At 40.5% G+C, this 16676-nt stretch overlaps 1 protein-coding gene across 1 annotated transcript; it reads right to left on the bottom strand.

Moving 5' to 3' along the window:
- Positions 1 to 441: 441 nt before the first annotated feature.
- Positions 442 to 16475, bottom strand: NUS1 (NUS1 dehydrodolichyl diphosphate synthase subunit). Its single transcript, XM_068184327.1, has 5 exons — positions 15942 to 16475; positions 7837 to 7959; positions 5537 to 5689; positions 1380 to 1479; positions 442 to 675 (listed from the first exon to the last, which is right to left on the bottom strand). The coding sequence occupies exons 1-5, from the start codon at positions 16321 to 16323 to the stop codon at positions 585 to 587; spliced, it is 849 nt and encodes a 282-aa protein (XP_068040428.1). The 5' UTR covers positions 16324 to 16475; the 3' UTR covers positions 442 to 584.
- Between the last annotated feature and the right edge of the window lie 201 nt (positions 16476 to 16676).

Here is a 16676-nt window from a genome sequence, read left to right as displayed (position 1 = left end):
GGATACTGCAACACAGACTGCCTAATCCACTTACCATAGAAGCATTCACCCCTTTTTATGGAATCTTCTCAGTATTTCTAGAACTTAACACATACGGCTGGCTTAGTCATCCCAGCCAAGCTGCAGTCTCTATTTTCAGTTAACAAAATCAACTTCTCTAGAATTCACATATTAGATAGTAAATATATCTGATGATAAACCATTAGCTCTGAAATGCCTGACCATGAAGAATTAAGAAAAAAAGTGGGAGTTCCTTCTCGGTTAGCATGGACTCCTATTTACATTGTCCTGTAGATTTCACAATGCTTAATTCTTACACGTTCATTTTGACACTTGAATGTCAAAGTGAGGGCAAGTCAGCTTTGCTTTTAGTAACTGTCTTTTTCAAACAGGAAATCTATTAATTCCCCTCCCCATAGATTCTCACTCATTCACACAGACTCTCTAGAAAGGTAAGACACTTTATTGAATTTTTTTGATAAATTAAGAAAGGACTATGAACCAGACTTATGGGTCGCAGGTGCTTGTAAACAGACATCAGTTCCTTCCCACAGAAAGCTTGACTCCATGCACTCAGCCCGAAGTCACTTTCCCCAGCGTTGCTCACAGGCTGCATAGTGATGGAGGGCAGAGAAAAAGTCTTCATAGCTGATGTTTAGGTGGGAAGGCAAAGAACTGAGAAAGCAAGTTAGAAACATTAAAATAAGCTTTTATAAACACCACACTACTCATACAGCCACTCAGGAATACCACTAAAAGCAAGCTACAGTCTGAGTAACCTTGTGAAGTTGTTCTCAACATGGTTATTGTCACTCAACTCTAAACCAGTCACCCTCTAAACCAAAGCCTCCAATTAGAGTATACAGGGCCCTTCAAAAATCAGCGAAAAGCTGGAGCAGCACAGTGTGCCCATATGTTTCAGTGTGCTATAAATGAGCTTGGATTTAAGAAGTTCAGCAAATCCAGTCAGTTCAATTACTACTACAAATGAAAAGCAATCCATAGGTGCGATCTTCTTGTATTATTCCATTTCCCTTGTATCCCTAGTTTCCCTGTTAGAAACCTATGAGCCACAGAAAATCAACACTTATATAAGGAACACTGTCAAATGGGACTGTACCACACACTAGGTGGTGACAGAAGTTATTTCTTAAACCTGAGGCATGAAGCCTGCTGTTGCCTAGTCAGGGCTAAAAAAACCAACAATGAATGTTTGACAGGTTTCATTTAATAATTTTAAAATATCCTCAAATCAATCTCCAGACAATTATTCAGCTGGATCTCCTCTTTTGGCCAGTTCCATAAGTTACGTCACAGTGACTTGTTTAGCTAGATATTTTTCATTCCAGTGTGTTTCACAACATTTATAAGCAACTCACATGATTTCTGTCAGTCTGATGTGCCACGGAAGGAATCCTAATGTGCTGTCCACAGGACCAAACTTCAAGACTAAATCAGGATCAGGAAATCCATTTGTACCTGTAATAACAAGTTACACTAGGTTTTATTAAATTCATCATAGGATTTGTTTTAGTTCTAAACCCTAAGGCATCTGCTTTTTCATTAAATGCTTTTTTTTTTTTTTTTTTAATGAAGGTCCCAAGGACAAGTTAACAATTAAAAGCCCAAGAGGACAGACTGGTCTTGCAACACCTAAATGACCAACTGAGCAAAAGCTTAGGCAGCCATTGTAGGCCCAGCTGGACTGTTATTTTTATGTCAGGTACTTTTCAAAGACTTTCTATGGAAATTACAGGAACAATTACATTGTTTTGAGTAACAGCAAACCCTAACAATTCTGTTTCATCCAACTTGTTCTAGTTTTGTCTTGGCAAACTCAATTTTAGTAGCACAGAACATGCTGTACCCTGACTCCACCTATTATAGTCCTTACTTAACTATACAGAGCTGCAATCATGTAGAGTAAGAGGACACAAAAAAAAAGCTTAAGGAAGTTTCACTGAAGAACACCTTGGTACTACAGACCATCAAGAAAAAAAAAACCCAACTTGTTAGATGACTTGTCTCTTTCTCAGTATGAGACCAGACAGAAATTGTAAAACCAACTTACTATAAAATTTCGAAGACACTGCTGCAGCTGGCATCTTTCTGGTTAAATGAGTGAGCAAGAACAGGGCAGAGTGTCTTTTTCTGTTATTATGTGGACAACCTGACCCATTCGAGGGCAGAGCAAGATAATACTGATGAATTCCACTAAGTGCCCACACTCTTACTACCCATACCTTAAAACCCCAGCCAGTCACTTCCCTCGTGAGAGCATCCTACTCATATTCTGAGGCTGAAGACATTTAGTGACTAAACACCACTGCCTGTGTCTCCCTTCCATATAATTCTGCAGAGCCTAAGCTACTCCAGGCTAAAACTGACAGACAGGAAATAGGCTTAGAATGAACAGTCTGAGTCCAGCCTTCCCTGCTAATTCTAGTAAGTTGATTAGAGCAACATGTGAAAACCAGAAGAGCATCCCAAGGGGACCCAAGAAGCTAAACTGTTCCTCTTGCACCTTCCTAGCTCATCTGAAAAGCATTCCAGCAGTCATAACCCTATTTTGCTATAATGCTGCAATTAGTCATGATTATTGCAGGCAATTTGTTGTCACCCCTTCCACTATCCACCACTATCAGTTAAGTGCAAGAGTGCTTATACTGGGTAATGACCACCTTTAGCAGATAAAGTTTAATACAGCCTACTTGCTCCAAACTTCCGATGTTATTTCTCAATTCTTTCCTCATTTGCCTAAAAAAAAACACTACACAAAAGCAGTCAAAAGCCTTTTACAGTTTTCAGATAAGTTGCAGAGGAACTTAACTTTGGGAATAACAGAAAAGGAAACTAAGGCCAGATTTTGCTCCACCCAGGTTTTGAAACTGAAGCTGAAGATTTTTCAAGAAGTTCACATCCTCCCTCCCCACTGAATCACCACAATAATGATACCTTTTATCAGAGGTAAAGAAGCTATTTTCCCCAAGCATGTGCATTTCTAAGGAAGGATGAAGTTTTTAGACAGGAATGTCTTGTGCCACAGTGCAAATCTCATTGCAAACTTAAGAAAAGAATTGCAAAGCAAAAGCCACTTCGGTGTCCAGAAGCTAGCACGTTAGTATGAAGGAGCTTTGCAGGGAAGCAGTGAATACTTAGAAGGGGGGACTCTGGAGGAAGTGGACAACTTTACTCATTAGCTGATTCAGTAGCTGAGTACTCCTCAGCTGGTACAGCAGGAGGATTTTCAACATTGCAATTGTTTTTCAAACAGGAAAAGACCTTCGGAGAGCCCAGTTAATGCTAACATTTCCTTATGGTTTCTATCTGAAGGAAAATGAAAATGCACACTGTGGTATTACTGTCACAACAGCCTACTAAAACACACAGTACTGTGCTTTCCAGTCTGCATCCATTTCTCTACATAAACATAGCAGTGCTACAGATAATTTACATGTGGAAGCTCCCTCAGAGCTGCTAGAGTTACAGCAGTCAAGTTTAGCACACACAAGATACAAGGATTTGGGAGCAAACTTTAAAAAACAGAAGAGGCCAAAAGACTTGCACACTCAAAGGATGGCAATCTGGCAATTTCCCTTCTAGGTCAGGAGTTCTGCAAGGGAAACATGAAGGAATTTTAGAGCTGGTAACTCTACCCCTTCTCCACATAGATCTTACAGGCAACTTGAGTAGCCTTAATTGATAGTCGTGTTCTTTGCTGGAAGGCAAACAGACAGCAAGCAGAGACAATATTAAAATGCAGCTAGCACCTACTTTTCTGAAAACAAGCCGGTTAGCTGAGGCATTGCTCAGAAGAAAGTACTCTTACACTGCAGAAAACTCAAGCTGCAAGAATTAAGTGCATGACTGAATTAAGAACAAGAAAAGCCACATGACAAGCTAGAATCATACCATTTTAGGACTAGGCTTCTATAACTGCACCCTAAACATAAACAAAAAGTTTAAAAACTACATTAACAGGTATTTAAATCAAAATGTAAAACCCCAAAGATTTACAGAATACACCATTAATGCAAACTCTAAGACTATAACGACTCAAGTATTGCTTTCCAGAACATGCTCTCAAATCAGTAATGCACAGATGCTTACTTTCAATACTATTCCATTAAAAATGCACACAAACTAAATTTGCCTACAATTTAAACAAAGTTTAAAAAGTTGCTGCTAAATAAGTAATGAAAGAATACTTCACCTCCAACTATGTCCCAAACATTACGTAAACAAATTAGTAAGGATCAGTTACAGATATTACCCTTAATTATTTGCCACATACATGAAGCAGCATGTTTCAAAGTTCATAGTTTTGACAGATTAGATATCACTTTCTGTGTTCAGCTAGCATGCAATACTTCAAAATTAAATCCACTCATTTTAAGATTGGACCTAATCCTTTTAATATATCCAGACAACAAATTTGAAATGCTCCAGTTAAGTATCACAGGACAAAATACACACAAAAGGTAACAGCTGTCACCGATTCTCCATTAAATTAGTAACTGTTCTGAAGGAGTGATTGTTAATTTCCTTTAATTGCCTTTGGGGTATAACAGAAGAGATGTCTTAAGTTTTTCTTCAGGTGCCTTATTAAATACATTTAATAGTTCCAGTATAGGAGGATGGTGACAACAGGGATGGAATTCAGTTTGAAGTTAAGTGGCCAAACTGCCATGGAAGTCCGTCCTCAGAACAATTCAGCTGATCACCCACATGAAAAAGAAGAAATCACTCTCTAAAGTCCAATTAATGGGAACCACACTACAACGTGCCCAAAGGCATCTAAGTTCAAGTGTGCAATCTGAAACCTGAACCCTGCCGAACTAATTACAGCTGCAATTAACATGCATGGATCACCTAGGCAAGCTGAGCAACTCATTATAACTCTATAGTACCACTGGACAAGTGGATGCTAATTCTAAACTTCTTCTCCCAGGTGTGGTATTAGGGCAGTCCTGCCCTTTTCATAGCTATTGCATGTAGCCACACATCTCAGTGCAGAGTCAGTAATCTGCATGAATTAGTAATGAAGACAACTAAGCTAGTGTGGGTTATAGAGCAGCAAGAGAACAGCAAGTGCTCTATCATTTGCACTCAGGGTAGTAGTCAGGCAGCAAGAACAGTTTTAATCACTGTAACCAGATCTGGAAAAGACTCTGGCCATCCATGTTTGCAGCTTGCAACTTGCAGGAAGTTAACCTAAATTAGAATAGTCTAATTTTAGATAATTCCAAAAGTATTTTTTTTCAGAAAGCTCATTGCAGAACATACCACAGATGCTGTAAACTCTGAAAAGCTGAAACTCGGCAAATTAGCTTAATATTTCTGCTAAAGAAATTTTCTGCTTAACAAAACAGCTCAAAAGGCAATAAATCAGTAAGAAATTTTTTAACAGAAGCCTAAAAGCAATAATCATAACTTAATAGACTAAGCATCAAGATGCATACATTCCAAGCAATGAATACACTAGAAACCAAGTTGTTATGAATTGAGTACTCTTTCCCCTCCATATTATACTTACTACTTAATAAGTTGTCTAACATATTCACATCCAGGTCTGAATGTGTTCTTTGCTGCTGTGCTACCAACTGACAAAAGTTCTGAGCAGCTTTGACTATGTCTGCTTTTCCATCTTCTGGAGACAGCACCTTCAATGCAGATTGGCAATTTAAAACTGAAAGTACAAAACATAGTTTAAAAGCAACAGAAATATAATTGTTTTACATGTGCTTTAGATAGTCACAGATACAGCTGGAAGTAACTTGTAGTTTAATTCCTGTATTACAACTAGTCACAGATATACCTCATCTATCTCTTAGAGAAGTGGGTAAAAGTTTTCTGGATTTGCTGTATTACTAAAACACAAGCCTAAGACAACTACTTTGAGAAGTCTTTTGAGAAGGGGTTTAATTCAGTCTTCAAACGTAGTTTTCCAGGAAATTTGGATTGGTTCTTATGCTGTCAGGCAAAGCACTGAGAAGAAAGCTGCCTGGATAGTAACTTAAGGGATTCAGGGAAATATAAAAAAAAAAAAAAACAAACAAAAAAAAAAACAACAAACTAATTTCTACCCAAGAAGAGGAAGGTGTTTTAAACAGCTACTGTGTACATTCATGTAACATAATGATTAAGCTTGGGGGCTTCTCTCAATCTGATCACAGCATCTTGATGCAAGAGTTACAGTAAGGATCTAAGATTGCTACACTGAAGTTTGGAACAAGATAATAGTCCAGAATTCATCCATTCATCTGTAATTATGTCTGTGACTTAAGAGGACATTTCACAACAGTAATTATCTTAATCATACACTTCTGAGAGGCAAGAGTCTTCTCATACTACGTGACTTGCATCATTGTCAGTACTGGTAAGGTACCTAAGTAGTAAACTTGCCAAGGAAGCTGAAGGCCAGAGATGGTACACTGTACTGGCTTGAAGTTAAGTGGGTTGAATACCAAAGTGTCAACATTTTAGGCTGATACCAATCTTAGGATAGTTATAACTAGATACTTAAAAATAATGTTTCTTAAAACTGCAGAACCTGACTGTAGAGGACCACACAGCACAGTCAAGATTCATAAAAACACCTGAAATCCCTCAGCTCATCTATCCAAAACCACCGCAATGAAAATAATTGTTCCTTAGTATTGCATGATTGATCCTACATTTAAAAATATTTAACAGTATCCCTAAATGCAATACATGCAATTCTATTATTCAGAAGTGGAAAACTGCAGATAATAATAAACTGCATAAATGTCAGTTTGTTCAGTTGAAAACATGAAGCATCTGATCTTCTTTAGGAGGAGTGAAGCCTCCTAAAAAAGAATGAAGAATTTAAAAAGAGAACAGAAAACTCCTCTGCTTTTCACAGTTTCCAGCACAAAAGGTTTCTGAGACTTGAACACACTCTTCTTATCAGCAAGTCTGAGAAGTCTTTCAGTAGTTTGTTTGGTGTGAACATAAATATCCCAACTTAGGTAAGTGTAGCTAAGTATGCTGGAGTTTAAGACATTAATAACCTGTCTATCCCATTTTCTGCTGGTTATTTCAACCTTCACAGGAAGAAAAAAAAAATATCATGAAATTTGAGTTCTTCCACATAAATGCTAGTATCTTAGGCTAAGCTGTTCATAAGACAAGTTCAAGTTATAATACTATACTTTACACTGGAAAACTGGCACAATGGATTTTGACATCCATTTAGCACTCATGGGGGAGGCAAACCTTGCAAGCAGCATTTTCAACGCTGCTAAACGCACCACAACTTGTGCAGATTTTTCATAAGTCTTTGAACTATGCTGATCTTAAAGCATAAAGGTTGTTAGATATTTTTTACAAGACCTACTTAAATATTATGAGCTGTAGTTAGGAGAGCTGTATCAGCCCATCTCTTTAAGACAAAGGCCTGATTCAAGTACGTGCCTGTGATTCATTATATTTTGAACAGACTTCTAGCATTTGTCTTAGGCAGCAGATAAGTAAATGAGTTCTTAGAGCAGATACTGCTGTATAAGGAACATCAGCCTTGAAACCTACTCCTACTTTCCACATCTAACTATGTGCAAAAGCTATTATTACCAAATTAATTTTTTTAACTTGTGCCCTTTACCTTCCTGATGGCATTATACCTTGCCATGACAACCAGCAGTCTTGCTCTTTCCCTTTCTCCTCCCCACTTTAAGGTGTATGTTTGGAAAGATGGAAGCACACACATGAAGAAAAAGGTCACTGTACACAGAAAAGTGTTTAAGTAAAGGCAGATTTATGACTGATATACAGCTATTTAGAGGCATACCAAGACCCCCTTGTAGTTGATCTTACCTTGACCAGTTTTGTCGTGATTTGCAAATTCCACGGAGTACTTGGAACAATCTAGTCCCAAGAGTTCTTGCTGCTGTTTTAAAATTTCATCCATCAATCTTGAATTATTCCTCTTGAAAATACCTTTAAAAAAAAAGTTGCATATCAGCCAACTCCTATAAAGGGTGTTACAAAATAAATCTGACACTAGGCAAGAAGAAAAAATTAGTCAGAACTGGTTTCAGACTGGAGTTCACAAGTGTGGGTAAGAATTCAAAGCAAACACTACTGCACATGACTGATCTGAGTGACCTTGGAAAGACAACTCATGCTTTTGTTCTTCTTTCACCCAGCAAGTTGCAACTGCATAAGGGATAGCTCAAGACATTTCATTGTCCTAAATATGCTAGAACTAGAGAAAGCAATAATCAGCAAAGAAAAACCAAGTCAGATTAACACCAAATTTCTTTAAAGCCCACACTTCTTAAATCTGCTACCACTTATTGTCACATCCCTGAGGCTGCAGGCTAACAAAGCAAGTCACCACTAAATCAGTATTTCAGGTCTTAGTAACTGTCCGCTCTTAACAGCATGGATTTCCTCATAAGAGAATTTCACAAGCTGTATGTTTCAAGCAGTTCATGCAGTCTCCAAGTCCTTTTCATACTTACATATTTAAGGCAGACACATTTTGAATGCAGGAAATCACAAAAGCCTGCTTCAAACATACTCAGGTTGCTGTACTAAAATAAATTCTAGCTTTTGAGAAACATAACTTAATTATTTCTAATTAAATGCCACAGCAAAACTAAATGTTACAGCTTAAATATTTACAATCCTGGCTGGCATATTCACTCAGGAACTGGATAATGCTTTTATCATTATATCACAGGGTATTCAGAGGTTTTTTCTGAGCTTCGTTCAGAAGCCTTATGTCAAACACTTCTGTTGACCAGTCTAAAAATGCCCACACACTAATCTTACAATGTAGACAGTGCAAAAGAATGTAAGACATGCAATTTTATGATCAGGCTTAGGATTCAGCACCACAACCTGACTATAGGATCTGGAACTGCTACAACAGTTCCCACATTGGTCAAACAGTATATAAGCACTGTATTAAGATCAAAATACACTAGGAGTTAGTTTGCAATATGAGGCGATACAATGCATTTATTTAATATGCTAGCCTTTAGACCTAATGAATTAGAACTTTTCTACAGGCTTCTTTCCTCTTTCCCACCCAACACTAATGGTACCAAATCCTTTCTTGTGAATGGTTTTCACCTATTCCTGCCTAAGACTGGAAGAACTAATTTTAAACTTCATACACCAGCTCTAAAGTAAATTACAACATTGAGGACAACAGGTAGAAGAACTGACAAAGGTGTTTGCTTCTCAGTAAAAAGAGACATCAGATAATGGAAATGGTCCAGCTCCAAAGTGAAGGTCCTTAACACACACAACACAGAAGATTTGCTAAATAAATGTGTTCTTAAGATTTATCTGAGTATCACCCTTCTATTCTGTCCATTTATCTCACCCACCCCCTCAGTTGTTCTAACCTGGGATTTACATAGCTCTTGGAATAGCAGTTTAACAAACAGGAAGCTACTGTAGTTGTACCATGTAGCTGCAGTATGCCTTCCTTGGAAAGGCCTCCACACCTAAATTCTCACTGATCCATCAACATTGACACATACACAGTTTTCCTGAAGAGAAGATCCTGAAGCACAACAGAAGGTAGTAAAAATTTAGACTAACTCAGATCTTAATTAAAAACCAACAGCATTTGGGAATACTCCTTCAACATTAGTTTCTCAGTCAGTGCACAAGAGACTTATGAATGCACATCACTGCAAACACAGTCCTGCCAAACACAATATTCCAGGCCAAATTAATATTCAACTTCAAGAATTTTACATGGTCATGACTCAGCTATATTCTCCTTTCCCTTACAGTATCTCAAAACCCCATTTATCTACAAGGCTCATTTTTTTTAACTTTGTAAATGTACCCAAGTTAGTTCTGGGAGATGCTGTTGCTTAATTTAAACATGACATATATAGCAAATAAGTGCATGAGTAGGCCAACTCAGTAGCAGAATTATGTGTCTCTAGGCAATGAAACTTAACTCTTGATTTACTGCTACCCTCCAATTTCATTCACAAAAAGTTAAAGCTAGTCCATAATGTAATTTTAACATTATAAAAAATTACGGTTTGATAAAGGTCTAATAAATTTTGGCAATACAACAGCTGTTTGCTGATAAACAAAAAAAAAAAGTGGCACTACTCATGTTTCTAATATGGAACACAAACATTAAATTGTCACTATTATTTTTCATCAGAAGATCTTCTGGTTTTGAAAAGCAGAAACACTTGTCTGATCGGAACTCTAGAACCTTTGCAAGCTGGCACAAATGTGTATATTCCTGCAAATGAAGTGTTCTAAGAATTACATATATTTAAACACTAAAATTCCCAAAGCAAAAGAGTATCAAACTCTGTCCTGGTTTGTTTCTTTTAACTACTGAGAACTTGTGAGCTACTGAGAACTTGTGAGCTGTTTTCAAGCATAATATTTGTTTTTACAACACAAGCTGAAAGCATGCTGTCACTCATTTGTTGCTATTAGAGCTGAAGCAAACCAGAAGTGTTTTAGCTTCATGCAGTACTCCTTCATTACACAGGTCTTTTCCAGGCCACGCACCTTTCACTCAGATTTACAGCAGCTACAAGCCATGCCCCTTTGCTTGCAACCATGGTATTGCAATATTTTAGGGTTAGATACTGACAAATGAAGTTTGCAATTAAGAGGCTGCAAATTCATTAGGTGTAGAAGTTACAAGAATCTTGAACTGGAAGTGAAAAACTGGCACAGAGAAACACCAAGTGATGTCAACCATTTGTTTGTCTGACTAGACTACCACAGCCACCTGTAAATGCCTTAAAGGCATCTCAAAGTTCAACATTTTTAATTTCCCTGCTTTTTAAAGCAGCAGAATCTTGTAAAACACAGTATTGAGTTAGCAAGTTTCCTTGCAAGGGAACACCTTACCAAAGTGGAGTCTAGTAAAGAACATATCTCCACAACATTTCAGTTATTTGCTTTCTCAACTTCTTTCCAGTACTGACAAGGAAAAAGTAATCAGAAGTTGTAACTGTTATCAGGTATTAACATTTTGAGAACATCAAATAATAAACCACTTCAAAGAATGTACATGCAAGAAACCATTTTAATACATGAAAAACTTTTGCCTACATCCTATTGGATCACGCTGGTTGATAATGGAGGAAAGCATGGCCATTACACTGGACCTCACAGGATATGGAAAGCTGCAAATACCTCCTTTATTCCAAGAGTCTAGGAAAAAAAGTAATCCAAATTTGAATGTAGCTAAAGTCACTTAAATTTCAGTCAGATTAAAGCCACTTAAGACAGCATTAACCAATCAAAAAATTTGACTTAGAACTAAGAACTTCATAGGTGACCATTCCTCCCACTTTTCTTCTTGGAGGGACATTCTGCACTAAGAGGGGCTCATCAGCAATTCAGAGAAAAGATACCTCTTTCATTATTTCACATTCCTTTAAGGAGATCATCTTATACAGATTAGTGTTATCCCTTTTAATAAATGTGGTCTGAGAACTCCTCTCAACTCAACACCAAAGCAAAACTGCTGAACATGAAATTTCACATGGGTGAAGGCCCACAGCAGATGCCATGTGATACTGGTATCTCACAAGTGTTCCAGCGACATAAAACCACAACATATTTATCCTGCCCAGTGAAATGAACTCACTGTACACCCAGAAGATTTTATGGATTAAACAAATTAGCTAAACTACCAAGTAATCTAGAAGAGACTAGAAGCCTACTTTGGGGCTAATTAAAATAAATTTTTTTGCATACTCTATCCTTCCAAAGAGTTTTTAAGAGAGAAAAGTGGTCAGAAACAAAGCAGTTCATTAGAAAGCTAAACCCAGGATGAGTAACTCCAAATTTTCAATACAGTCACACTATGGGCTTTAACAAACCTTCAGCGTGAAGCATCTACCTAGGAGTCCAAAGTACCCAAATGCCAAGATTCAGCAAGCTCCCAAAAAGCACTCTAGACTTGTCCCAAACTATAGCAGGAAAGCTTCACAGAAGTAACACTCAATCAAGTTCTCCCAAATGGCAAAATAACTACCAAAAGAAAGTTAAAGTATATAGTACTAGTAAAAGGCTTCTGCTCCCCAGAAGGTATTTTAAGTGCTATTACATGAAAATATTATCAATGCCTTCTGACTGCAACAAGGCTGCAGTATTTCCTCAGATAAGGTCTTGACAAGATTGGCTGGATTTGTACCAAGAAAGAACTGGTAATACAGAAGTCCACAGAAAAATTCTTGATCAAAAGCCTGAAACTTTAGTTTGCATTTTTTAACTCGGGTATGAAGAGTAGCATTAAGTTTATTATGGCTTTGTCATGCTGCACAACAATGAAAATTGAGAGAAAGGGCTTCCACGCACCAGGGGCAGTAAAGCCAGACCACCTTGGGCCTCCAAACATACTGAGGCAACAGAGAAAGTCACAGTTCTGAGCCCTGCACAACTCCAGCCAAGTTGCCTTTACAGTTACTGGTGCAGCTGCTGTAACAAAACAGTGTGAGCTGGAATGCAGCTACTTATTCTGACAGTGAAGAATACATGAACCTTCTATTTAGCATTTTTGTAAAAAATACAGAAATTCACTACTATAAACAAATAAACAGCTTATCTATCACTTCTGTAAAGAACTTGATGCTTCCCTTTCCTCCTATAGAAGAGGCAGTTAAGGACATATTTTCAATTTAATCCTTCTTCAGGATTAAATTTCTTGCAGAGAAGGCAACCATAGAAGACCATGCTTGTCAAGCATGGTTTCCTGTGGCAATCAAAAGAATCTCAGTACTACAGATATGCAGTGAAGAAAAAGAAACAAATTAATGTATCCCTCACCATGGCTAACACTGATCCAGAGCAATCATTAGTCTTCCTTCTCCACCACAGCCAGCACCAGTGGGGACTCTGACAAATCAACAGCTGGTACACTTGTACAAACACAAACCCTCAAAAGCAGCTCAGCAGTCCAAAAGCACTACTCACCATCTGAATCGATGGAAAAAAGTACACACTGTAATGAAGGGTCACCCTCTGCTACTGACAAGATCATTTTGTACCTGACTTTATTCACCTTCACTATTACCAGTGTTAGTGCTGAGGGTTCCAGACTCCACCACCACTGAGCACTGGATTTAGCAACATCCTACTTAATGACAAGTCTATCTGGAAATGCTGTATGCTCAATCAAGGCACCCTAAGGAGCTTAGCACCACAAGAAAGGCAGCATATGGGCTATTACCAGCAGTAAGCATGCACTAGAGCCGTATGAATGACTACATGCTCGCTCTCTAAAGCTGAAGTCAGTCTAAAAAGCTTTGCTGTGCACAAAGCAGTTGCAGCTGCTATCCTGGAGCACCCACTGAACACCTGTGTGGAACATGATGTGTAATGGCAGGCTAATCTCATCAACCCTAGAAGTTTGGCAAAAGTCACAGATTTAAAACTTTTTCGTTGCTCTGCTTTATTTGCTTTTGCTCCAACAAACTGGAAATCAAGCTAGCAATTAAACTAGCATATTCTAGTATCAGAGGACCAACAGAAGAATAATATTGAAAATACTGAAAAATATGTTTCGATACTGAAATCATGAGATAATAGCTATATTTTCAGATCTCAGAGGTAACAGCAAAACCTCTTAACATGTAACTTGAGAATGAAAAATTAAAATCCACACTCATCACATAACCTGCACTTAGAACAAAAAGAACCAAACTAAACAAAATAAAGAATTCCCAACACCAGAACAAAAAATAACATTACAACACAGAACAAAAGTGAACAATTGACATAGTAACTTTAGACTGAATGAAACAATACACGGATACAGTAGCAAATAACCCAAGATTTTTGTTTCTCTGAACTGCTAGCAATAATAATTGTTCTGCAAGGTTATTTCAGCTCTTCAGGGGATAAAACCTTTTAATTTGTGGTCATTATATTTAGTCTTCTAACAACCAATCTTAGATCTGACTGAATTTCAACCCATGGTGGAGAAGCAGTAGTAGGTTCTCAAAAAATAATGTTTCAGACACTGCTACAGCTCTGGCTCCTTACTGTGAGACAGGAGATCAGCAACAGTAGGCTACCCAAGCATTGGCTGGTGCCTTCTCCCTCCTCAAGTGTTGCACAGTAAGCAAGATGAAAACCAAGACGACCAAGAAACACGATTCTCAGTTTGATCTGTTCCTCAGTTCAGTTCTCATACGCGTAATTTGTGGAGCACAGTGCTGGAATCTAAAGAGGACCTAAGCACATACGTAACATATTAGGCAATACTGCCCATAGTTTATTTGAGGTTTGAAGTTAAAGATCCTGTACAATAAAAACATCTCTCTTCTATGAGCTATGAGCTCATATGAGCTATGAGTGAAACTCTCTCCCTTGTTACTGTCTGCAGTACTGCAGCATTAATACTGCAGCATTACACCTGGTTGAATGCTCTGCAGGTTGGGAGTAAAAGCTGTCAACATATAAATGACTTTTCAAAAGGTGCTGTTCTCTGTGTGCTGGAGATGTTATGCAAATATTTTATATCATTCTTTGATTTCCAAATGAGGGAGCGTTCTCCCTCTGAAATACAACACAGCCCTGCAGAGATGGCCAGTTTAAACTGCTAGGTGACTGCTATTAAGCCCAGTTTTTCATAATGATCCTAGAATAATTTAGTGCAAGTCAAGTCTTCCAAGTCTTTTATCACATAGGAAGGATCAACCATGAAACAGAACTATAAATGGTGATGGTTTAAAACAAAGTAAAAAATTTTTAAAAAATCACAAACGCCTATGCTCAAGGAAAGGCCTACATACCTCAGATGCTTTTGCACACTTGATAACAAAAGATTTCCCCTACTTACGTGGGGTGCACTGCTGGACATTTCCTGAAAGAGCACTAGAAGACAACCGTACCTCTAATCTGGCAGAAATCTACACTGTTCACCTAAACTGCATGACACTGCTAAACAGCCACTGGAAGTGGCTCAAAACAAGTTAAACCCTGGTCTCACACACAGCGATCTTCAGGATGAGGTTTTCCTCTGCAGGACAGAAACAGGACACTGTCCATGTCATGCATTGTTACTCCTTCTGAGCTGACAGCTTGTCCAGTACAGGTTAGAGATCATCTCTCAATAGCTGGACAAAAAGCTTCAACTAAGAGTATCTTGAATACAGCTGGTTTTAGCTCCCCACTAGGAAAGGATAGGTATGAGGAAGTCATATTTGTTCCACGATTTCCTCACAGTATGTGAAATCCAAACTCCGATCTTATCTTTATGATAGTAAGTGACGTGAAATCAACATACCTGCAAGAGCCAGAGTTCAATGGTTTTACATCTGAGACTCAGTAATAAATAAAACCACACAGCAGATATGAAAAAACACCAGAGCTTCCAGAAGCACTGGCTCAGTTAACTCAAATGCCAAGCAGGACCAAATGCAGATCACGTAATTTAATTTCACAATACAGAACAGCACAAAGGACATCCATGCTTATGTTTAACTACTTGTCCACCCTGTTTTTTCACATAGGAGTACTTGAAAAGAGAAGGCTACTTTCATTCATTCGCTTCTGGAGGTTCAGCCCCAGCTCATAAGCAGCACTGATAAGAGCAGGTAGCCTAAAGCTCTTCCCTACTAACAGTCCCTGCCCTACACTTTCAGATGTCAGCAGCTCCTGTCAGCCCGAGGCTGTGGTCAAGGCTCTAGAAAGCAGGCAGGACCGGGTCTTCCCGACACAGGAGCTGGACGAGCTGGACCGGAAGGGCAACCGGGCCATTCCCCAGGCTCCCCGGGGCGAGAAGCTCTGCAGCGGCCAAGCAGCTCCAGCGAACAGGAAAGGAGCTGCCAGCAGAGAGACTGGCCCGGACTTGGGAAGACCCCGGGACAGCGCGTCCCGTCCCTCTGGCTCCGCGCCAGGAGGCGCTCCCAGGGCGGGCACCACCCGGGACTGGGACTTGGGGCACCCCGGCGGCCGCTCACCGTTATGGTCGTAGACGCTGACGTAGGAGATGCCCACGGCCATGCACCACACGACCAGGCTGGCCATGTCCGCGTAGCTCGGCTCCTCCTCGGTCACCACCAGCCCCACGTGCACCGGCAGCTTCCGCAGGGCGCGCCCGTCCGCGCGCCACCGCTGCCGCCCGCGCGCCGCCCCGCCGCGCGCGGGTCCCCGCCGCCGCCAGGCCGCGCGCGCCTCTCGGAAGCCGAGCGCGCGGGCGGCGGGCGCCAGGAGCGCGCAAGAGGTGGCGGCGGCGGCGGCCGCGCGGCCGCGCAGGCACGCGAGCAGCGCGCGCTGCAGGCAGAGCAAGGCGCGCACCAGCGCGTGCAGCGCGCGCCACGCCAGACCGCCCGCCCCGCTCATGGGACCGACCGACAGGAGCGCGTGGGGCCCGCGGGGGAGCGGCGGGGGTGCCTCAGCCGCTGCGCGCCGCCCGCCGCGCCATCCCCTCACGGAGCCCGCGTCCCCCGCCCGGCAACCGCCTGCGCCGCCATCTTCCCGCCGCCCCGCCTGATCTTTCACCTCTCAACCCGCCACACGCGAGCCGCCCGTTGGCCGCCGGGCGGGATGACGTCGCTTCCGCCCGCGGAGCGCGAATGACGTGGCCGCGAGAGAAGGGGAGGGCGGGGCCGGGGCAGGAGGCGGGGCTGGGGACGGCTCGGGGCGGCAGCGCCCCGCGGGAGGGGCGGGACCGCGCCCCCTGGCGGCCGCTGCCG

This window comes from Anomalospiza imberbis, chromosome 3 (genome assembly GCF_031753505.1).
Source record: "Anomalospiza imberbis isolate Cuckoo-Finch-1a 21T00152 chromosome 3, ASM3175350v1, whole genome shotgun sequence".
Taxonomy (NCBI): domain Eukaryota; kingdom Metazoa; phylum Chordata; class Aves; order Passeriformes; family Viduidae; genus Anomalospiza; species Anomalospiza imberbis.
This window is presented reverse-complemented; position numbering and strand designations above follow the sequence as displayed.

Bases quoted from the DNA above. Each gene is read 5' to 3' on its own strand.
- NUS1 (XM_068184327.1), bottom strand. From the start codon at position 16,323: ATGAGCGGGGCGGGCGGTCTGGCGTGGCGCGCGCTGCACGCGCTGGTG. The intron at 7,960-15,941 runs GTGAGCGGCCGC...TTTTTTTTAAAG, and splicing joins CAGCGTCTACGACCATAACG to GTATTTTCAAGAGGAATAAT. The intron at 5,690-7,836 runs GTAAGATCAACT...TTGTACTTTCAG, and splicing joins TCACGACAAAACTGGTCAAG to TTTTAAATTGCCAATCTGCA.